The sequence below is a fragment of the Amblyomma mixtum genome, chromosome 7 (assembly GCF_055824585.1).
Source record: "Amblyomma mixtum isolate Tamu chromosome 7, ASM5582458v1, whole genome shotgun sequence".
Classification (NCBI taxonomy): Eukaryota; Metazoa; Arthropoda; class Arachnida; order Ixodida; family Ixodidae; genus Amblyomma; species Amblyomma mixtum.
Window position 1 is genome coordinate 24,720,663 of NC_143018.1, and position 23,886 is coordinate 24,744,548.

General features: G+C 45.7%; 1 protein-coding gene across 1 annotated transcript; it reads left to right on the forward strand.

Annotated features, from left to right (window-relative positions):
• Nucleotides 1-3,314: 3,314 nt before the first annotated feature.
• LOC149335343 (uncharacterized) lies at nucleotides 3,315-22,911 on the forward strand. The gene is made up of 12 exons (XM_089553907.1): nucleotides 3,315-3,396; nucleotides 5,770-5,922; nucleotides 7,098-7,142; nucleotides 8,954-8,989; nucleotides 9,703-9,723; nucleotides 11,574-11,796; nucleotides 12,795-12,951; nucleotides 15,219-15,331; nucleotides 16,083-16,221; nucleotides 18,390-18,560; nucleotides 21,474-21,596; nucleotides 22,723-22,911. The coding sequence occupies exons 1-12, from the start codon at nucleotides 3,315-3,317 to the stop codon at nucleotides 22,909-22,911; spliced, it is 1,452 nt and encodes a 483-aa protein (XP_089410033.1).
• Nucleotides 22,912-23,886: the final 975 nt, after the last annotated feature.

The window sequence follows — 23,886 nt, forward strand, 5'->3', positions numbered from 1 at the left end:
GGATTGTCTAGCGACTTGTCTGCCTAGATGTGTACGTCGCAACTGGCTTATAAGTGTCACGTGATTTAAGTATATATATGTATATATATATATATATATATATATATATATATATATATATATATATATATATATATATATATATATATACCGGCATCCTCGTCTAATAAGCGTCTTTGGCCTGTAGTCTACCACTGGACTCGGAACCGCGCCTCCGTTACTTCCTGGGGCTCTTCCCCCACCCACCCACAGACGCCACATAACTGATAGCGCGATTGAGGTGTCCACCGACCCGGGAAGCCAGTTATGGGCCTTTCTGGCAGCCACAGTGGCAAGCATGCCCTTATTTTCTGTGCAGAAAATTAATCCAACAGCTTTACTGTCTCCGCGTCCCCGTGTGCTTGTTAACCTTTACATGACTTTACCGCCAACTATACATAGCCCAGGCTGTGGCCATATTCACTGTCGCCTTTCTGGGTCTGAATTATCTGGACGCTTATCACTAATTTTGTGCACATTCTCTTCCTCTAGCCGAAGATCTTGATGACTATGACGAGGGTAAGAGCTCCTCTACTTGTTCCCAGTAATGCAAGTTTCTGCTTTTCAACTTATTGAACCGTACTCAATCAAAATTTTTCTTTGAGCCACAACAGCGAAATTTTTTAAAAAATAACAGCATTAGTATCATGATAACGACATGCATAGGCAGTAGATGGGAATCTCGATAAAACGAACCCAAGCAGCTTTGTACGAATTTCAAAGTTCAAAGATAAATTTGTTCATTTGCGTGTTCGCGGATTCCTAATGCACAGATTTACCTATTCTGAGAATGGATATTAACCTGCAACCCGTGTGCTGACTCACGTTAGCGGTCTTGCGAACACATACTATTTGCGACCTTCAGTCTCTGTGTATCCTTGGGACAATGTATAGTTAAAAGGGGCGTAGTTGTAGTACTAGCACGTTCATGATGCAGGATTTTTTGGGTTTGCACCTCGTTCACGTGTTTCTTTTTTCTCTGACCCACCGGAATAGCAGGTCGGTACACCAGTGTGCCCATTAAGAAACTTAGGGCCTGCGGCGATCTAAAGCATTGATATGTCTGGTTCTTCTATTTATTTGTTTACTTACTTATGTACCCTAAGGGCCCTTTCTGGAATTACTTAGTGGGGAGGGGGGGGGGGCAGTGCAGGCAATTAAACAATGTTGATTATAAAAGGCACGTAATTAAAAATCGCCCTTCACAAGTACACACAGTAGTGTGCTGGCGAAAATGCATGAACAAACTAAATTAATTTTTAGAAACCTATGTTATTTATGGAACAGTTATATGCCATTAAACATTATTAGACAGACTTAAAAGAACTATGAACTATGTGCACACGTAATACCGAGCAGGGGATGGAATACAACAGGAAATACGGCCCTACACATCAAGCGGGGAAAAATAAACTCCTTAAAGTAATAAAAACAAGCCAACAAAGTTAGTTTAACATTCCATTCTCTCCAAACCCTTGAGGAAGGACGCGTGGTCAAGAATAGAGGCGACATTTTCAGGCAGACTGTTCCATTGAGAGATAGCAAGTAGCAGAGGTGAATATATAAACAAATTTGTGGGCGCAAATAAGAGGCTAATTTTATATGGATGGTTTAAGCGAGAAGATATGTAGGGAGCAGGGCAAAGGTTATTGTTTAACCTGTTCAACAATATTTGATCGCAAATACGTGAGCCGAGCTTCGTCCTAAGATGCTATAGTTTGTCTCGTGGGATTTTCCGCTCATGTTTAGATGTTGCGTCTAAGTTTCCTGACACGTCCCACGTATAGCCCCCTTAAGAGGTCCCTTGTGAATACACCTTCAGCCTCGCAATAATTGTTTTCTTTTTGTTTACTCCTGGTAGATGAACCCGAGGAGACCTCCAGTACATCAGGTAAGACTTTAGAACCTGCTTGAAGAAAACATGCTACTTTTTGCCGGAGCGAAAAAAAAAATCAGAACTTTCTCCGCAGCGATTACTCCACCACCGTAAGTAGCAGAACGCATGCACGTTATTACAGCGTATTCGAATAGAAAACTCTAAAAGAATAGACTTTCAAGCTTGACTACGCGCAGTAACAAAATTCTGTCGTGAGGTATATATGCGTGCAATATACGTAAGGCAAAGCAGACATTTGGGCTAGTTTGTGTGAATTCATGGTGGAAAAACAGCGGAAACAAAGACAGAGAACACAGAACAAGAGGGGAGACACTACAAGCGCTGTGCAAAGCGCTTGTAGTGTCTCCCCTCTTGTTCTGTGTTCTCTGTCTTAGTTTGCGCGGTTTTTCCACCATCAATATACGTGACATTGTGGACATCGCTTTTTGTCACTCCCAGCGTTACAACACAGCTGGTGCCGCGATTTCGGCCGCCGACTGCTGTCCCTACACATTGCTGCCAGCACAGCCGACTTTCTCTGGTTCTTTTGAGGCTTCAGCTTCGGTCGACAAGCAGTACCCTGCCGGCCTAACTGCCATCAGTACATAAGCAGCCAACAGCTATTCAAACCAAACAAAGCTTATGTTTTTTTTTTGTAATCATGGAGTTGATTACTGGTGTTAATTGAGTTTAATCAATTTATCATAATATGGAAGAAATTACAACCCCATACCTCTGGTGGTCCTGGTGAGCGCTCCTACGGATATTCTACAGACTATATCACAAATTGTCTTTAAATAAAGGGCAAGCTCAGACAGCCGCCGCCGACTGAGTGGGTTCAGCACCGCGTCCGACATGCGGGGTTCGAGGGTTTGCATCCCACCTGTAGCATGTGATTCTCTCTTAAGGCGAAAGCCTTTAATGGCTCATTCTCCAGTCCGTCCGTCCGGCGTTACATCCAGCGCCTAGGGTGACTCATCGACGAGCGCAGCTGCCAAAAGATGACGTCATCTTCGTCGACACGTGGAGCTGTCGGAGCGGCGGCGTCGAGCGCTGCACCGTCGTCAGTCGGTGTGCGGCAGCTGGTAGAGGAGGATGGCTCCCAAGCGGTGCAGCCGCAACAAACATAGTCAGTCATTGGAATTCGAAGTAGTGCGGCAAAGGCTTTCGTCTAGCGCACTTTAGGCTGCAAAAGTGCCTCCATAGCTTTTTAACCTCTCTATGATTAATTATCGTTCATGCAAAGAAAAATGATTGATTACTCTAAATTCTGTCTGATCAGCACCACAATTAAAAATTCCGCGAGCCTTCTTTTGCTTCAATAAGTGTTGGATTCTATCATATGTATGTCCTAATGAACCCTTATTTCCTCACACTGCATTTCCGAAGCGCATCGGGGATGAGTTGGGCCCTACCCATCGGAGTGGCGCTGCTCATAGGGCTCGCAGTTCTTGTCGGCATCTTTCTCTTCATGTCAAGGGGTAAGTACTTTCTCCTCTAGCAACCCATTGACTGTGGCTTCCACATTCGGCTATTGAGCACGAGGTCGTGGGTCGTGGAGGTCGTGGGTCTTGGGATCGCGACTGCCGGTCGTCCCCGTCACTGAGGCTGCATTTCGAGGGAGTGGAGATGGAAAAAGACGCCTCTGTTCTGTAATACGCAGGTTGACATTAAAGAACCCAAGGTGGCCGAATTTATTTCGGGGAAGTACTTGTAGCTGGGTTTGTTGGTGCATATTTTGGAAAGACCAAGTAGCGTTAACAAACGAACACGGACAAGTGAGGGAACTGACGTGCTGTCGTGTAGCGATTGAGTATGTATCTGAGTTTTACCGTTACTCACCTATGGGGCAGAAACGTGAAGGCTAACAAAGAGGGTTCAGCTTAAGTTAAGGACAACACACACAATGGGCAGAAACGTGAATGCTAATAAAGAGGGTTCACCTTGAGTTAAGGACAACACAGCGAGCTATGGAAAGAAAAATATGTGTAACGCTAAGGGATCTGAGGCGGGCGCAGTGGGTGAGGGAACAAACGCGGGTTAATGACACCCTAGTTCGGAACCAAGAGGAAGAAATGGGCTTGGGCAGGGCATGTAATGCGAATTGGCTAGATAACCGCTGGTCCTTAAGGGATCCAAGAGAAGGCAAGCGTAGCAGGGGTGTGGCAGAAATTTAGCTGGGCGGATGAGAGTAAGTTCGCGGGGATACGGTGGCCGCAACAGGCAAAGGACAGGGAGAGACATAGGAGGGGCCTTTGACCTGCAGTGGGTTTAGTCAGGCTGATGATTATGATGACTGCGCCCTTAATACTATGAATCACGCTTCAGCGTAAGGACTCTTTTCTAACATTGTTAAAAAAATACATGAATGTCCGCTCCTCCTATGCGTGAATCCGCAAGCGGAAATTGCCTTATAAAGCGCAGCTTAGTTTTCGATATGTAATACATAATATAAATTTAATGCCGATATGTGCACTGTATTCTGACAGCCAGTATACAGCGCGCGAAAAAGTACGATGTAGCTGCGACACAAAATGACGCCAGCAAATTAACTGACGAAAAGAGACATGCTTTTTAGAGGCTTTCATCGCAACGAACATCTGTAAAAAAATGCTAAGAGCTGTGCCCATTGATTCTATGCATCTGAAACCGATGGAGGTAAAAATATAAATGCAGGAAGGCTTGTAGGTAATTGTGAGACATTTTCAGGCAGGAAAACTTTTCCAAATTTTAAAAAGTTCCGACATTTCAGAGATGGCTCCTTTCCTTCTTCAGAGGTAAGTGTGGGCAGTTTGGAATTGCAAACCACTCATAAGAACACACGCAGATTGTTTTACCTGTCAGTCCTCCTGTCATTCATGACGAAGCAGAGCCGCCTCTGAAATGGCAGGATTTTTAAACTTGCAAACTTTTAATGCGCAATCATTATACGCCCCATTACCACAAAAGCCGCCATCCACCGTCTGTCGCCGTCTATGAAACGAATTTCGGATGATACCAGAACACCGGTGTATGATGTCACAACACATGTAAGCGAATATGTATAGTCATGAATGATGAAGCTTTACTATGACCTATGAAAGTGATTACGCGTAATCAGTCATTACTCATTCATACTCATTAGTCATTCATATTCATTCTGCAATGTGTCGTTATTCAGCAGTTCCCAAGTAACGGAATGTAAGGGGCACACAGTTTGTGCAAAGTATGCGTAGTCAAATTCATGACTCATTGTCATTCTGCAACGTCGCATGACTCAGCACTTTTCAAGTAGCGTACTCAGTCATGACGCATGACTCAGCACTTTACAAGTAACATAATATAAAGCGAATAGAGCTTGTACTGTAAGAAAGAGAGTTGGGGTTTGATGCCCCAGCAGCTAGCGCCGACGAAGGAGGGGAAGATGACAGAAGACGAAGCTGACGAAGCTCGGGTGCGCGCTTGCGAACGCCGGCCTGCTGAGCAGCACTGCTGGGACAAGGACTGTGGCCGTCCACACTAATTGTGCGAGACGCCTCATTACAGTACAAGGAATGCATAAGTGCATGCCTCGTATTCATAGTCATGACTCATACTCATTCTGCAATCTAGCAAGTCTCAGCGCTTTAATGCGTTCACATTATTTCACGTAAGCAGTCTAAGGTGTGTCTGCCGAATTTTTGTGGGCTAAAGTATCTCAATTCACTATATGATATTCCCACCGATACAGACAATTGTGTCGAAATGTTTAGTTGTCAGGAATGCTTTCACTTGGCGCGCGCATGCATGCAATAATGAGTGGAGAGAGTTGCATAGCAGCCTACTGGTCTTACAGGTTCCGCAGTTTACGACTCGTGTTTCGTCTGTCACTGCAGGCGACTCCAAGTCTGGCGAGGCACAAATCAAGGATGTCGGAGGCGGCGGAGATGGTGCTGGCGGCGGCGAAACTACTCAGGCCGTGACGGAAGCAGCGGATGCCAATGCCCTGCCTTTTCTAACCCCATCCCCGGCTCCGCCCCTTGAGACAGGTGAGCTGAGAGCGACAACAGCGCACTGCGATCAATAGTAAGCAGGTTTCTTTTCTGTTGTCATCCGTCGTACTATACATTCAGCTCACCGTTAAGCCCCCTGGAAGTTGGGGCGACGTAGGTTTGACCGCAGCCGCTTAAAAATGAACGGCGAAAAATTATCTTTGGGCGCGAAATTCTACTTGTTCACTCCTGGACGAAATCATTTTCGACTCCATCCGCCCAGCTAATCGGCCCAATATTGGAAATTTACTGGAAAGGGTCGGTCCTGTAAAGGAACAGAGTAAAAGCATCCATTTCTCATACTGGGGATTGGCGGCAAACCTGATACACTTGGCGGTGCTGGCGAGCAATTATTATTATTGCTATTTGATACAGATTCGATAGAGCGTATGTTCTACCACGCTTTGATTCGTATTTCAAATGTTGTGTGAATTCTGTCAGCTCTTTTCAGATGTGTCGTACAGTGCGCGTCGGTTTGAAACATGCATTCTCTCTTAACTTCATTCTTATTCACCATAACCCCATGCCCCTCTCCTCGCGTTACCCGTTTCTTTTCTAAATGCGTTAGTCCAGTTGAGGTCAACGAACTCCAGCGGCCTAATGCTACAGTGCCGCGTTTCTACGACAACTCTGTTAGCACCAACGTATTCAGCGCACTTCTCTGTCAGTACTGCCATGTAGATCAAAGTGCAATTCAGGTGTCCACTGAACCTGTGAGCCAGTTATGCGCGTTTCCTTTCCTTTCGTGTCTATCGCAGAGACTTCACGTCCACCTTCGGATTCCGCGGGGTAGGAGGATAAGAGTGCTTTTTACGCACGTATGGGAGTTAATGAAGACGATGACGCGCAATCCACAGTGCGAGTGTGTGGAAGTTAAATACGAGTCGTGATCGGCTGCAGCGATAGCATAGCGCACAATAAGGAAAAAGCGGCGATAGCATAGTGGTCTCGTGTAGTGGACAGTGAAGCTCATCCGTTCGCGCCGCCGCAGGTTCGAAACCCAGTCGCGGCTATATATTCATTGTATTTCTGCAATTATCTGAGAGTTATGAATGGTCAGAGGTGAAGTGTCAAAGGTCGAGACTTCTGAGACCCATAAACTTTTTCAGGATTGGCCGGGAGGTAGTGCTTTTGCAGTAAAAACGTCGTCTTGTTTCCCTTGTGCTTTTCAGCAACGATGCCACGTAAGACTACCAAGCGTGTTAGGACGACTAAGAGTAAGTACAACGGAGTTTGGTTTCACTTTTTTTCCGGTAATCAACTGCTTCCCGTTTGTTTAAAACATTGTCAAACATAAGCATTACCTAGGACCTAAAGACTCTGATTTTGACTCTGAACTTGACTCTGATCACTGCCTCTCGTGTTTTGTTGAATGAAGAATGCAAATTATAAGCTTCTTGCCTTTGCACGCTAAGTACGCATATGTCAGAGCTGTACTGTGCGGAAAAAGCTAGTTTGGATTTAAAATTTAGCATTGTAAAGACAGGATCTTGTGGACTTCTATGCCGAGTGTTCGCCCTGCGCTTAAGGCTGATGGGGTGGTAGCGAGCAGTGTGGGTCTCTCCGTAAAGCCCCGGGATCCTAATCACCTGACTTGATCACGTTACCAGTAATGGCACATTTTGACGTGTCACCACTCAGTACATTTATTAACCTCTTCACAGGTTTGTGCAAAAGATATATAGAATAAAGAATCTGTCAAGAGAATGTCTTCAGGGTTTAACTCGCAGGATAATTTAAATGTTGTGACGATCGAGAGTTCAGCTTTTTATGTGACTTAATTATTTGCATCACCCATTATTCGACTGGGATCTTGTCTCACAGACAAGAATTCATCATATGGCACAGCCACATGATCTGCTAATTCTGCTGATCTGCTAAAGATTCCAAAAACCATAAAACTGTCAAAAAGTATTGATTATTTCCTTTGAGGCTAACTTGAGGCTGACCACAAAGGGACATTAGACAGAGTTAGTCTAAACTTCAACCAATAATCACTGACCACTGAATGTTACTTGTAAGGCACAAGTACTCAGTGGTGCTGGTAATTTTATTTCTCCTATTTGTGACTCGTACTGTGGGGAGCAGTAAATATGTGCGAGTGACTTCCTCGACTGCAAGGCGAATAACTATTGTCAGTAGATTTTTAATGGCCGTATTTATTCGCATAACTTACACAGTGGCTTAATAAACGCACCTCCGACGTCATATTGTCACGTAGTGGTGACTGCAGTCCGGCGAACAGGGAAACAACGAGGATGTCTTCGAAACGGAACTCTTTATTCGGGCTGACTTGCGCCCGCAAAGAACTGAATCACTCGGCGGCGGCGTAGCAACAAGCGTGATCGGCGGTCGTCGGACAGAATGACCGCCGCTGTCGGCCGTGCTCTTTTTAAAGCTGATAGCGAACCTTCGAGATAAAGCTTTAGAAGTTACTAGGACATTCTGGCGCAAACTAGAATCGGATCCGTCCGGATGCGATCAATCGAGATAATTCTAGGCGCGTCTTACGTCACAAACGAAGCGATAAAGTGGCGTGCCGGCAGCCTTGAAGCATGAACAAATAAACACAACAAACAAACGCTACAAAGATTCGCGGCAATATGGTCATTAAGCATTGCCGAAATTTTAATTGACCAAAGCGCAAACTTCACCCAGGCCACAAACGCACGTTTCAAATTATCATTTTCTGGCAACAGTGTCCCCATTATAACAGCAAACGCTGTAGTGCATCATATGGTCGAAACAACGCCAGAAAAATTCTTTTGCATGTACGATGTAGGCCGATTGCACATAGTGGATGTGGCGCCAGAAACTTCCACAAATCATTTTTGTTTCGGTGCTGAGGTTTAAAGTTTAATTTTATGTGCCGCGCCGCCGTGACTCCAAAGTCTTAATGACGTTGTATACCGCCGCTAGCATACACCTGCAGGCAGTTGTTTGAACATGATGTCGACACAGCAAGAATAACTCCTGAACGCAACAGTTCCCGCTAAATCTGATTACCTACGATTTTTTTCTTTTTCAGAAAAGACAACTATTGTGACGACAACGACAACAAAACGTAAGGGCGCTTTATTTTCTGTTAGTTTATATGCTTGAAAAGATAGAAAGCTGCACAGGATATTGATTCCTCCTCGCAGGCTAACTGAGGGTTTACTTGCGCCGAATAATAAAATCTTGGGTAGAATGTCTGGGAAAACTCCGTAGAACGACGAATGCAGTTCCCTCACGCAGTGGCATGAAGATGACGGCTATAGTCACTCGTACGCGGCCAGTTGCACAAGTCGCTGGTGAGGGAATGGGGAGAAGGCCTGAATCTAATAAAGTATACGCCAGCTTTACGCACGGAGCAGCTACACACTGAAAACTCGTAGGGTTTCGCTCAATATTCCGTTCATGGACCTCATGGTATGTTTAGAGGGGGGTCATCGGAGCCAGGACCGAGTAATATCCACCACCGCAACATACTTTCCGATAAAAAGCATGGCATGATGTTTTAGCGCTCCGGGAAAGATTCTTACTTAGGAGGGGGGGGGGGGGGGGGGGGGGACAATATACAACTGCTCCCAACGCTCCTCAACCTCCGGACCTAGGAAGCAGTATGGCGTCTACTGAGTATGCTCTGCTCGTTAGCGGCTCAGCGAAGCATGTCCCCGGCCTCAGATAGATTAAGAAATGTCCAAAGGTACCATCGGCTTGCAATCTCAGTAGACGTTGCGCTGTCGTTGCATGGGCTGATGTCGACATGAAATACATTCTTCTTGATGTTTTCAGAAACGACAACGACGACAACAAGTAAGTTATGGGGAAGAATTCTCGTTTGTTGCGTAGTGCTAAGCTCTTGCAGTTATATATTCTATGAACTTCTAGCGTGTAAATTTATGTTGCGTTTACAGCGGTGTCATTTTTCGCATTATCTGCTCCTGTATATTCCGCGGTAAAAAAAAAAAAAAAAGCCATTTCGCATTTATTGACAGAACGGGAGAATTTTCCGACGAGTATTGAACATTTGTTGCAGGTTTCATATTTATGTGTGTTTATATTTACACAGTTATATTCATGAACTAGAGTGCACGTGGTGAATTAAATGCGTGCATTCATAAGTTCGGACGGATTATCCGTATTGTGCGCTTGTGGAGCGAGTCCTTAAGCACTGCAGTGCGATCAATGGAAAACATATTCACGTCTCCCTGAGTGCGCCTCCTCCTCCTCCAGCAGCTGCTCCAAAAGCACCGCCTGCACTAAAGCAGGCAGAATTCCCATACAGCAAGTAGAATTTCTGGCATGTCTCACAAAAGCAAACCCAAACTTTACCTTTGCAATATCGTTTTTATGATAGGCACAATGTGCATTAAACATCTCTCATTGCTGCAGCAAAAAAGTCTATGAATCCGCAACGAGCGGAATCAGTGACAAGATAACTTGGAACACTGAAACCGTCTTTCAGTGTTCCATACAGAAGCTTTCTGTTTTGCCGTTGAAGAAAGAAGGATCATGCACAAAAGGTTAAATGTAACCACAGGAAGCAGACCTTGGGTGGGTGGGGATGTGTATGTTTTGTTTTGTTTTGTTTTTTACCTTAGAGGGGATATCCGCTATAGCAAGTTCTTGATCAAACCAACCGAAAGCCCTTACATGCCCCCACACTATTTAAGCAGCTCCCCTTTCGGTGACAGATCTCGCTGACATTTAGGTACGCCTTTAGGTACATGAAAAAAATATGGAAGATGCTCGAGATTTTTATTCTTTCTTTTAGAATGGATACTCGCGTCTTTACGCAACCACCTGACGCAGATACCATCGGGCGCATACCGTTCTGTACGCGTTCACAAAGAGGGAATCTGCTGACTCTGCCTCTAGGATATTGCGTTGGCTGAAGATGCTACTTATGCCATCACCTCACTGTTGGTTTATTTAATATATTTCTTGGAACTTTAAAATAACATTCCTTCAATAAATATAATAACTGTTACTCGGTTCCCTTGACCTTTTATACCCAGTTCCTTTAATAAAGGAACATGACTGCTCAAAAGTTAAGTATCTGAGAAGAAAAACAGTAAAGAAGATTCTCTAACTGCGACAATCTCTTCACCCTGTTTTCATGGGCCGAACCGCAGGGTTTTTAAGTAGACTTATTAATTTCTTCATAGAATTTCAAAATTTACGCCCCGTTTTGTACCTTAGAATTGTACTTTTTTCCCGCGATCTCATTAAGTTTACGATTTATGATCTCATTTAGTGCTAACAGCTGCAATCAGGACTAACATGTTCAGAATCAACTAAATTTTTAACGTGAACGTGTGTCCCGTGTTTGACGGAGAAATGCGTTCTGGAAGTGGCATGCCAGATTTTCGTAGGCTCAATTTTTTCATCCACGAAATTTCCCCGCTTGCATTTCAGACAGGTGTAGTTGCTCTCTACGAATTTATTTGCAATAATTATGTTCCTTTACTAGTTACTACCTTACGTGGACTTTGTTAGCTTCAATTTTCCATCGGGCACAGCCCTTTCACTATTGCGGCAACACCTTATGGTTCATTTTTTTTCCTAATCTTCCTGGCTTCGCCAATTTCTTACGCTCTGTTTTTCTCGCGCACGAGGGAAGGCGATTTTCAAAAGGCTTTACTTGGTTTCCTCATTCGCAGAAGGGCCGCTGTCGCCAAAGTCCATGCTGTGCATCTTCGGAGGCACGCTGGACCCCAATATGACGTTTCCAGAGGACGGCCTCTGCGACTACAGCTTCTTTCAGGCTGTGGAAAAGGAGGGCCTCTTCCTCGAGGGAAACAGTGGCGGCGACTCGCTTGACGCCTTCACTGCTGCGGCCGCCAAGCATACAAAGACAGAGTACGGGGCCAGCCTCGACTACCAGTGAGTCTACAGAAGAGGTTGGCTACAGCGCGACTTCAACGCTCCGAACCCGCTCGGAGGACGATGGGAAATCCCGGCATGCACCACTGCCGGCGTCGCCTACTCGGGACCAGAAGACCCTATCAAAGGAAACATCTATGGAAGCTGCATAGTGAAGACTAATGCATGTTATGAAAGGGCGAAAACAACGCGCAACACGGTTCTGGTGTCAAAATTGAAATTTGGTTTTGAGAAAAGGAAATGACGTAGTAACCGTCTCACATATCTCGATGGACGTCCGAACCACGTCGTAAAGGAAAGGATAAAGGAGGGAGTGAAAGAAGAAAGGAAGAGGTGCCGTAGTGGAGGTCTCCGGAGTAATTTCGACCACCTGGGGATCTTTAACTTGCACTGACATCTTATTGCACACGGGGGCCTTTTGCGTTTCGCCGCCATCGAAACGCTGCCGCCGCTGTCTGGTTCGAACTCGGTTACTCCGGCTCAGTAGACGAGCGCCTTAACCATTGAGCCGCACCGGCGGACTAGCCCTAACTTGCATTTAGGATTCATTCTACAGCGCCTGCAAATGCTTCAATTTTTCATCGAACTATAGTAGTCAGCGACAAGTATAAATGCTGTGTCATTAACAAATCATCAGAATTGCTTAGGTGCCCCCATAATTTTTTTATTTTTATTCGTTTCTTGTGTTTCTCTCGCTAATGTCACGTCCCCCCATTTTTGTCTATTTCTGCGTCATACGATGTTCAAGGGTGCAGAGTGCTTTCATCAGTCTTAAAAATCGACACTTCAGCGCGGGAGGAAACCCCATGTCCAACATTATCGGACAAAAATATTGAAAATTGGAAATTTGTAAGATACTGTTATGGAAATATTGAAGGTAATGGTCCATTCTTCCGATGTGCAGTACAATCTTACTTTTAAAGTGTTTCCATCGATCGCATCAAACAGTCTAAGTCCGAGCTCACTAACCAATGCAAAACATTGCGCTTTCGTTGCAGGCACTATCTCGAGGTTAAAGACGTCATGTCTAAGCCTGCCGTCAAGAAGACCGTGGAAGACCTCTGGAAGAAGAAGATATACCACTGGGGCTACCTCAGCAACGAGCACTTCACCCTCAGGCCGGAGGTCATGTCCACTCAGCTCACGATACTTCGGGTGGGCTTCAATTTTTCCGCATTTTTTAAGGCGAAAGCTTTTAATGCCTCATCGTTGTCGACAGAAGATTGTCAGCAGAAGTGTCACGCTTTTCGGTTGGTCGAAATGGTAATGATGCCAGAGTGCGCGGATTCGCAGTAATGAGGTCACCACGGATGCCTGACGCCCCCTTTTGGAGCAGACGACAACTAATAAAATAGTCGTCGTCCGCTCCAACAGAGGGCGTAAGGCGCCCGTGGGTGACCTCGCAGTCAATGCCAAACAGTGCGCCAGGAAAGGCTTTCACCATGCAGCACTTTAGAGAGCCAAAGTGCCCCCTGATTTTTTTTTTCTTTTAGGAGATAGCGATTGAAACAAGCGACGCACAACTTTTCAGAGAGAGAGCTAATCAAGAACAACAGTCATCTTCAAATGAATCCGCAACGTGTTCCTCGTTTGTGCGAGCCACAAAGAAACCAGGGTACTACTTTCCTTCTTCCTCTGGGCTCTGATCTTCGCTGCAGATCTCTGACGAAGATAGAAAATCCTAGCTTCAAATCAAGGCAACGTTTATAGCATCACACCTCGGAAATGTTTACAAGAATAACTGGACCTTTAGAACAAGTGTCAACACCCCTATATCATTAACATCATTGATATTACCCGAACTAACTCTAGTGCTGGACTAACACCTTTCCCACTGACCTCCATAAGCATAGCGGTGGCTGAGTAGTTTTGACGTTTGGCTCCTGATGTGGCATAAAATCTGTCCATTTCCTCTTCATACAAAAATAAAGGAACCCATTAACGCCAATGCGTCATACCCTTAAAGCGGATACTGAGTGTCGCCCGAATTTTTTCTTTTCATTAATGTCATAACAGTCATTTTATTAATGACGCACGTCATACTGCACGATAGTGCATTCCGTGTATTACATCGGCTTTAGTATGAAGGAGAAGCGTTGGTCCCGATGAGCCAAGAATATTTCACCAAGCGCTGGATGGTGAAGTGAAGGTTTCGGCCCTCCGCATTGTAGTAGTAATCGCCGTAACCATCTAGCGTTTGCTGAATAAAGCTACTACAACAACGAGACCAAGTTACTAATACCCCATCTGTTCACATGATCCTGCCATATACAGTCTTTGCTAAAAGTCGGACAACGGTGGTTTGTTTCTTAGTCGCGTAGCGAAGCACTTATGGCAGCTCTTAGGCTCTGAATCTGTGTAAAGTAAGGTGAACCCTTGTCCTGACGTTTTGACGCCTTTCGTTCTTTAGCGGTGTCGTAACAGCTCCGCTATGCGGTTGAGAAGCAAAAACCTGTTGCTCGGTTACTTTTGGCGAAGGGGGTACATGCCCCGCTCGTCGCACCAATTGTGTTTAAAAGGGTTGAGAATTGGGCGAGTTGGTACGAATTCATACTGCTGTGCCACCACAAGGACAGGGACAGAGACAGAGTGACAACAACACCAGTGCTCACTAACAACTGACAAAATTTCAAGGAAACGCGCGTTCTCTGGAAGCATAAAGATAAGACTTCCCGGGAGATTATGGAGGCCTTCCGTGTAAGGAAGTCGGCAGATGTATGCGTGAGTTTGCCATCCTTGCTGCTGCTTGACGCCGAGGTTGATTATCTTCAAAGAACACTAAACTATGATAACAGGTAGATTTCTCGTGATTTAACGCGTGTTCTTGCCTGTAACCTTTGTAACCGTGTTATGATTGTGCATGTAACCATTGGTTTTGTCTATATATTTTGTGCTTTTATTAAATTTTGTCAGTTGTTAGTGAGCACTGGTGTTGTTGTCACTCTGTCCCTGTCCTTGTGGTGCCACAGCAGTATCAATTTTATTTTGTTATCTGGTTTTCATGAAGGCAGCGTGAGGCAAAAGACGACTACATGACACAGCATCCATTGCGCCTGCGTAGTAGCAGTTAGGGTAAAGTTGTCAGCGACGACGTGGTGCATCAGCCTCCTTGCCACAGGGTCATGGACACCGCCGAGGTAGAGCGTGATGCTACTAAAGCGGCACGTGTGCGGGAGGCGATGTGTACTACAAACATGCGTCCGGTCGAACGCAGGACGAACTCTTTCGAAGCCCTGCGCATATAAGTGGTGCAAATCCAAAGTTGACGATAACCGCCTTCCTGGGTTATATAAATGCAGCATGTATAAGGCAACTGCAATTTCTTAGGTCGTTTCATATCTATGAGCATGTATCCTCAAATTACTTAAGAGAGTTGGCGAAGCATATCACGCATTATTTTCGCAATTGTTCTTTATTTCCAGCAAATAAAAGAAATAGTGGATCAAGTGGCGAAGCCTCCCCGAACACACTACATCCTCTACCTCGAATCTTCTACAACAACTAAAAGAAAAAATCGAAACTTGAATTTCATGAGGTGAGCATTCCTTCAGTGAAAAGTGCATTGGGAGCCATCATCTTAAGTGTAACCATGCCGTGTAAGGACGAGTGGCGCTAATTCAGAGCTAATTTTCAGGGCTACATTTTAGTAAACCCACACTTCGTAAAAGCTAGCTCCTTGGTCATGGCGCTTTCACGTGTGTTTATATTTTGACTTCCATCACTTATGGGATTCAATGTGGCACAAATGGGTCAAGATTGTGTTCACAACCATTTTGGAAAAGCCGTACTTCGCAGAAAGATGCGAGAGATAGGAAGTTAAGGTAGAAAATCTCTCCCAAATTGGACGCCTGATTCCTCTGAGGAAACCTCGGCGAAATGGCACATTCTATTGCTTCTTTTGCAAATCTGACGGCTAGAAAGTATTTAAAGCCTACCGACTTGTTTGCCCAACGTCTTGTAATAACTTCAATGAGTGGCAGTGACTGTAACCGGAACTCTGTAAAGCTTTTTACTTCGCCATTTATTTCTCAAAGGAAGCTCTCAGTTGTTTTTCAGAGAACACGATAACGCATGTGCAAAAGGTTGTGTGCGAGGAGGAAGTGTTTGAAACATGCCAAGCACACGAAAACGAAGCTTTAAAACTAACTTCCATATGTCAGATACCTTTTCCTACGTCAACAGCAAGTAAGGCCACGCGCTAGCGGTGTCGATAAGGGTACATAGTTGAAATAGGAATGTTAATGAAAGTGCCGACATTATACTGGAAAGTCGCTTGTTCTCGGCAGGGACATATTGTGGCTCGACGGTTTTGTGCTTCTGACGCACATAATCGACGACGACCGAGCCTGGGTGGATGGACGAATCTTGCCGCCTACTTTCTGGCTGAAGTTTGAAAATCCTGCCGTCTCCTACGCGTACAGTCTCGTGAGTATCTAGTTCCGGGCATTGTTCGTGTGTTTCGTTCACGAGATCTTTGTTACGGTCTCGCGTACGAACTAGCTTGAAATGGGCTGTTCATACCGCGGCTTACCTCGTGGAGTAGTTCATAACGTCAGGTCAAGCCAGCCACGGCGTCTTGTCAACTGCCATGATGTCATGCGATCATGTCGGTTGAAGACTGCCCACTGCCCGAAAGCATTCCCACGGCGATTTGGAAAAGCAGAAGACCACCCTGACGAACTGTCGACAGCACCCCTGCAGAGTACAACTCCGTCAGCCATGGTGCCGATTGGAGGAATATGGAAGGGCAGGGTAGGGTACATTGACCTTTCAGCCTCCATTGACAGTGAAGTAAGCCCCTAATATATGGCCATGGGCCCAGGCGTTGATATGCGCCCAGACCTGCTGGGCCATGGGCCATTACTGGGATTTCCGCCATTTAATCGCCGCCTTCATCAGCGCTATCACACTGGTCAAGTTGAAGTCACTCTAGAGTAGGCAGCGGGTTGTGCCAGCGTGTCAGGAATAGCGGGAGTAATTATGCTGAATGATTTTTCGTACGAATCGACCGCGGACGCCAAATGGGTGTATAGACACGATACATGCTGCCCTGCGTTCAAGCCTTGCCACTCAACTATGTTTACGCCGTGAATCCTCTTGAATAGCAGAATGCGCAGGTTTCATTCACGTTTGCTCGTACTACATATTGGCGATTTTCACGACGTCAACAGCATGCGAAAACACCGAAAACAGTTTTAACTTTCAGCGATATGCAATGAATTCCCAAAGCCTTGCTTACCTGTAATAATGCAGCAGCAAACCGAAGACGGGCCAGCATTTTTCTCACTTTCCCGCCGTATAGCAACTCAGCGCTGGTGGTCTTGAGATCGCTAAAAACGTTCTGGAGGCTGGTGACGATCGCGGGCGGTTCCGTTTGCACGGCGGATGTTTGCAGACACGCTTTCGGAGTATAAGAAAAAGCGTGACTCATTCACAGTCGAAGAAACTTGTTAATGTGGCCAGGCTCATCATAGCGGGGAGTCCTCTTTGCGGTTGCCATCTTGGCTCAACTGAGGCACTACCTTTAGTTCGTGAAAATCGCCAGTCGTCTTTACTTCTGCCAAAACATGGCAAGTACAAAGCACGAGCTTTGCAAAATAAATAGTTTTTCAACGAATTAAAGTACGCAAACGCAACCGCCGTGCGTGTGCGATAACCTAATTGTGCAATTGGTACCGAGAACGAAGAGCCTCGAAAAAAAGTGAGCCAAAACCAAGTGTTTGCCGGGTCACGGAAACCCAGCAGAAGGGAGCGTTCGAACGAAGCTTGCAGCAAAAAACAACAACAAAAAAACACTAATTCACCGTCAGCCCCGTTGTGAGCTGACTTGCACGACCGCATACCCCATGCAAATGGCGAGGTGGATTTACCTGCCTCTATTTTGAAACCTGCCAACCTAGGTAGGTAGCAAGTCACATCTGGTTCTGTGTTCCAGACTTGACAGGTGAAAGGGTTTTTCCCTTAGCAGCTACCATCTGGTCTCTCCCTCCTCTCCACTAGGAGAGGTGAAGGGGTCTTCCTGTAATCACTTTACCACCTAGTAACCGTGGCAGGGTCCTTAAGGGTAACGGAGTGGATTCCAAGAGAAGGCAAGCTTAGCAGGGGACGGCAGAAAGTTAGGTGGGCAGTTAAGAAGTTTGCGGGGGTATAAGGTGGCCGCAACTGTCAAAGGACAGGGTTAATTGGAGAGACATGGGAGAGGCCTTTGCCCTGCAGTGGGCGTAGTCACGCTGATGATGATGATAATGAACCGTGGCAGGTGGCAGGTTGCAGCTGGATCTTCTGTGTTCTTGGCAAATGGTAACAGCCATCTGCTAAGGTACAGTTTACGACCTTGCAGGTTGGTGCGGGGATAAGGCGATCCGTTCCGATTCCCCATAGCGAGTCCCTTGCTATCCGCTGGCGGATCCGCTACGCAAACAGCGAAGGTAATTGGGCCAATATTGGAAAGGTATCGGCAAAGGCTGACCCTACGTAGGACCAGAGCGAAACCATCCATTTCCAATATTGCTCCGATCACCTGTCCTGCTTGGATTGCATTGGCAGCCTCTGTAGTCCACGAGCGCTAACTTGCATCTCATTCTGTTCCACAGGTGAGTGGACACGAAGCGCTGGACTTCTTCGCGAAGCAAGCTCTGAATGGCACTGCGCTGTTCTTGAGTGCGACCATGAACGCCAGGCGCTACACGCCGAGGGACGAGAAGACCGTTTATCTCGCGATGATGAGGCGCAGCAACGAGACCTTATTCGTCAGTGTGGTTGACGTAAGCTACCGTAATTATTCTGGTAGAGCTCCCAAAAATATAGGGAGAGAGAAGCGTAAGAGCAAGGTGGAGCGAGCAACATTTAGTTTAGTTAATTGGGGTTTAAAGTCCCAAAGCAACTCAGGCTATGAGGGACGCCGGTGAAGGGTTCCGGAGATTTCGACCACCTGGGGTTCTTTAACGTGCATTGACATCGCACAGTACACGCGCCTCTAGAATTTCGCCTCCATCGAAATTCGGCCGCCGCGCCCGGGATCGAACCCGCGTCTTTCGGGTCAGCAGCCGAACGCCGTAGCCACTGAGCCACCAAGGCGGGGAAGCAACATTTACAGTTGTTTGCTGCGCTTCCAGGCAACGGCAAAGAACAGGGATGTGAGAGCGCAGTATCGTAAGATATGGTATGGTGTGTCAAGGTGTGTGGGGTTTAACGTCCCAAAATAACGGTTGGAATATGACGGGCACAGTGAATATGCATTTAGTTGCTAGTGATTCTGCGAGGCCATTTACGTCGCTGTTTCTTTCATATATGGCTCCGATCTGTAAACGTTTTCGTTCCCCTGTTTTGTGGCATGAGCTCTTTAAAAGACCAACGATGTGCTGATTTCCTGCCTGACTACTACTCATGACGAGAATAAGTCAAACGAAGTATAATTAAGACCGTAAAAAGGTTTTGAGTTACGGTGTGCACTCCTGTGGACCCGAAAGACATTGCATAAAACACTGAGGAGGGTCGGAATTCTTTCGCTGCAGTCATTCTATATTACGTAAAACAAGCTCCAGGTTTAGAGGGTTTTTTTCTGGTTAGATAATATTGCGCGCCTCAAGTTATTGTGCGGGCCGACACAATCACGAGACCGTATGCGGACGCATCTGTAAGTGTCAACAAAAGCGGGGCCAATTCTGCCGTGAACACGTGGCTTTAAGGCACATGGCTTGTAGAGAATACAGGGTTGCCATTCTGTTGCTGAAACGACAGCGTCCTTGTTTTGTTTGTCTTAACCATGGAAAAAACATTCCATTACAATACGTCACAGGATACGAAGCGCAGAACCCACGAATAAGAAAACTAAGAAACGATGACAGCGTGCTTGGCTAATCCAGGTAGCCTATGCTCAGCAATATATCGAGTAGCGGTTTAGTGCATATCAGCTGCGCATCTGTAGAGATTGAGGAATCTTATTATGCAACTACGTTTGGTTGATGATTAGGCAAGCTTTCACTTCTGCGACGTAATGACGTCCTAAGCAAAAGATAAAAACCGCAAGTAGCTCATTTTCAACCTGTAAACTTAAAGAGATGTGAGAACCAGTGACTACCACTCTTCTAACCCCAAAAAATACTATGCTGGAAGTATTCTGCAATCAGTTTGTTTCATTTAACTTTAAAAGGCTCTGCCACTTTATGTCTTGCCGAGTCCATGAACTTTATTGCATGAATTTATATTCAGATATTGTTACTATAGCGCAACAGCCTAACCCGGCTTCTCCACGCATTTTCTATTTTATACGCCCTTACTTTTTCCTCCTTTTCTCCCAAAACGCCTCCACAAAAGCAGAGTAGCATGCCAGCGCTGATTAAACGCTATCAAAATTCTCTCTCCTTCATTATATACAGCTTCCCTCTTTCTCGAAACAACCTGTTGTGGGACTGGTTTGCATGTTCAAATCTCGCACATTGTTAGCACCGCAGTGAAGTCGTGCACAATAGTGTGCGACAGATGTAGCGCCAGGAGCACTCTCAAGTAATGTTCCATTCTTAGAACGCACCAGTCCACATGGTTGAAGGCATTTTAAGGGGAGACAAGGGCCAGTGAGATGATAAAGGGGAGAGAATCCAAATAGTTCTTAGACTAAAGCCGCTGTAGATGCGAGATGCTCTGATGAAGATTTTCACCACTGACACATCATGGGCGAAATTTTGCCAGCTGGCCCACGTACCAGAAATGTACACGCTTTAGTCAGTTGTGCCGCTCTCTTAAAGGGCAACTGCACCGCTTTTTCAGAATTCTGCGCTATTCAAGGATTCAAAACTATATAGGCTGCAGGTAAAGCATGCCAGGTGTTTTTTACGCTAGCTTATAAATAGTGACGTAATCGACGATTAAATTTAAGGCTTTCCTCTCAGCACTAGAGCAGTGCGGAGAAGCTCGGTGTGTCGTCACAGAAAGTAAGATTTCACATTTCTGTTGCCGCCAACCATGCCCTGGCATAGTTTGATGCTTCCGAACAACACTCGAAAGATTTTGCTTTCATTGGCAGCAGTTTTTTTCCTTGAAAGCATGTGTTTGTGCGTTGGAAATGTACTGGTGCCTTGACGTCATTATGCCCCCCCCCCCACACACACACACTTCTTCGAGCTGTGCGCTGCGGAGAAGCTTAAAGGCTGTCTCGCTTTTAATCGGTGATTACGTCACCAGTTCCAATCCTAGCCCGAAAGGACTTCCCATGCTTTACCTGCAAGTTTCACATATTCGGTCGCTGCAAGCTCATCGATTTCTGAAACCCAGGCAGTTACCCTTTAAACTGGCCTATGTAAACAAGCGGCGCTCCTCGCTATGCCTGGGCGATTCACGTTTCAAGAAATAGTATTCCTGCGATACCAAAATGTCGCGATCGAGAAGCGTGCCAGGGCAAAGAAGATGGTGTTTTAGCCAACAAAGTAGTAAGTGATCGATCGATCGATTGATTGGTTGATTTATTGGTTGATCGATTAGTCGAGATTGATCGACTGTTTGATTGATTGATCGATTGATCGATTGACTAAGTGATTGATTGATTGATTGATTGATTGGTTGGTTGGTTGATTGATTGATTGATTGATTGATTGATTGATTGATTGAATGAATGATTGATTGGTTGATTGGTTGATTGATTGATCGGTCGATCGGTTTTTTTGCCCCTTGCCGCTAAGCAGTACTGCAAGAACAGCAACTACGAGTTTGGTTTCTCCGAGAAAAATCCGGTGGGACCTTACTACTCGAGCGCGAAGGAAAAGAGGTTTGTTGCCTTCGACGACTCCCGCTCGATAGCAACAAAGGTGAGTGACGTCTCTGTCACGTGTTCTACTCTCTTGGTATCGTTTATTTCGGTGACCTTCATCAAAGCAGCAAAGCAGTGTTTCGGTAGGCGAAGTTCCTGTAAAGACTTTCACTGTACCCTGACACTGTACGCCTGTATATTGACCTCGACAAAAAATATCAGCGTTAAATTGCCTTCGCTTCTACACCGACTTAGTTCCCGCTGAACCAATGGCAGAGGGATATCCTGTCACGGCAGTCAACTCAAGTTGCCACGCTTGCCGCCATTGCCGTAGTTTGTCACGACGAAAGCGTTATTCGAATGCTGGCTGATGTGAATGGTGTCGAAGTTGGCCGGGAAGTAACAAAAACAAATAAGAATGCTTATCATGCTAGCAAAAACTGAAATTTTGGAGCCTAAACGTGCTTAAAAAAAATTGCTGAGCACTTCCAACCTTGGTCATTTTTATTTAAGGGATATCCCCTATAGGGGTGACTACTCCACCTTGGGGGGGATTCCCATACAAACATTTGACTAACAGTGTTCCCACTTTGAGTTATTGATCAATTCCTTTTCGCCTTACCATATGCTAGCCATCCCGGTTAACTCAGTAAGTTGGGCGACTGCTCCGGTGAAGCGGTCGTCCCACGTTCGAGCCCCGGACCAGGACGAATTTTTCTTTAACTTCGAAGTTTCGGAGAAAGCTGTATAGCTTTCCTTTGTAGCCGTACGGCTGCGATTTGGTGGATGCAAATGAGTAGGTACTCCCTTATTACACCTGCCATCTTCCGCTCATGATTCATGCTTTCTTCGTAAGGGTATATACGTTCCCAACTGCACCACTTTACCTGTAGACTGCGCTTTCATGTTTATTTCAAGTGTTGTATGAGTACTGGTCCTATGCCAGCTTTCTCCAGCGTGAGGCCCTATATATGAGGCGTGCCTTTGACTATCTAAGGGTAAATGCAATGAACAGAATTGCGTATGTGTTAACTATCGTGCAGAGTTTATCAGATGTAGGAAACATGACCTTTCTTATAAATAATTTTCGCAGGAGGCTTCTGTGAAGAATTAGTTTAATTACGTTGAATGTATTAAAAAATTAATATTCACCCTATGTCTGCGCTTTTTTCTGCACCGATCAGTTCTGCCAAGGCAAGAAAGACTTCACATCGGTCAAGTATGGCATCGCCGTATACGACGTCGAAACGGATGACCCAGAAAACAAATGTGGCCAGGGTGCTTACTCGAGGCTGAAATCCGTCAAGAAGCTGTTTGACTACATGAACAACAACTTCACATCGTCCAGCGGCTACGAAAAATGTGGAAAATGAATTTTTCACCTGTGGTAAATAGAAGGCTCAGGACAGGGCCAACATGGTGGATGAAGTGACATTTTTTCTTTCTGCGAATTGTCAAGTGATATGTCCAATTAATCTTTTTGCGCCAAGACTTTTTGCTTCCCGCGGTACAAAGATGTATGCAGTAAATGAAGACAGCGAGCCATATATTAAGGAAACCCATTTTGATATAGCCTTCCCAATGTTATGAATGGCAAAGCTACGAAGTGTCTTGACAGACTGAGCTGAACGTGTCTCCTGCCAGAAACAAAGGGAACAACGCGACATGGGCTGAAAAGGGTTAACGATAATGTTGGGAGATATCAAACAAAAAAATCGGCCTCCAGAGGGAGAAACAGTCGGCCTCCGGCGAGAACCCTCTTATTAGAGAGTTCTCGCATAGCTGCCGTCCTCCCCATTCGGTCATGCCCCACACGACACGCGGTAGTACAGGGCGTACTACGTCCGCCGCTATTGACGAGGGTGGCGCTGGTGAACACTGTCAAGGTTGGTTCACACGCAACATAAATGCTCCCTAAAGTAGAATATTTGACAGCCGCCACCGCAGCTCAGTTGGTAGAGCTCCGGACGCGAAATTCGGAGGTCATGGGTCGGATCACACCGGCGGCATGTGGTTGTTTTTCCTCTACTTTCTTACCAATTATCTTTCGCAAATCAAACAACTTCCCTATTAACTTCCCATCGGTAAATACCATAAAAAGGTACATTCCTCTATGCCCCCTGGTTTTCGTGATGCCCAGTTCCTCGGTACGTATGTCATGACGAGCCCCTCAGTTCCCTTCTCTTGTCTGCTTTTGCATAGAGTGTGTGAGATGAGCTTCGTTGTACTGTACTCGTTTCCGAATAAGACACGTGGTACAAAGAGGATGCGAAACGCTTTGTGACGCCCATCGGACGCTTTGTACACACCTGGGTAGCGGCTTAAAGTTGTTACTGGAAGACCCAGAT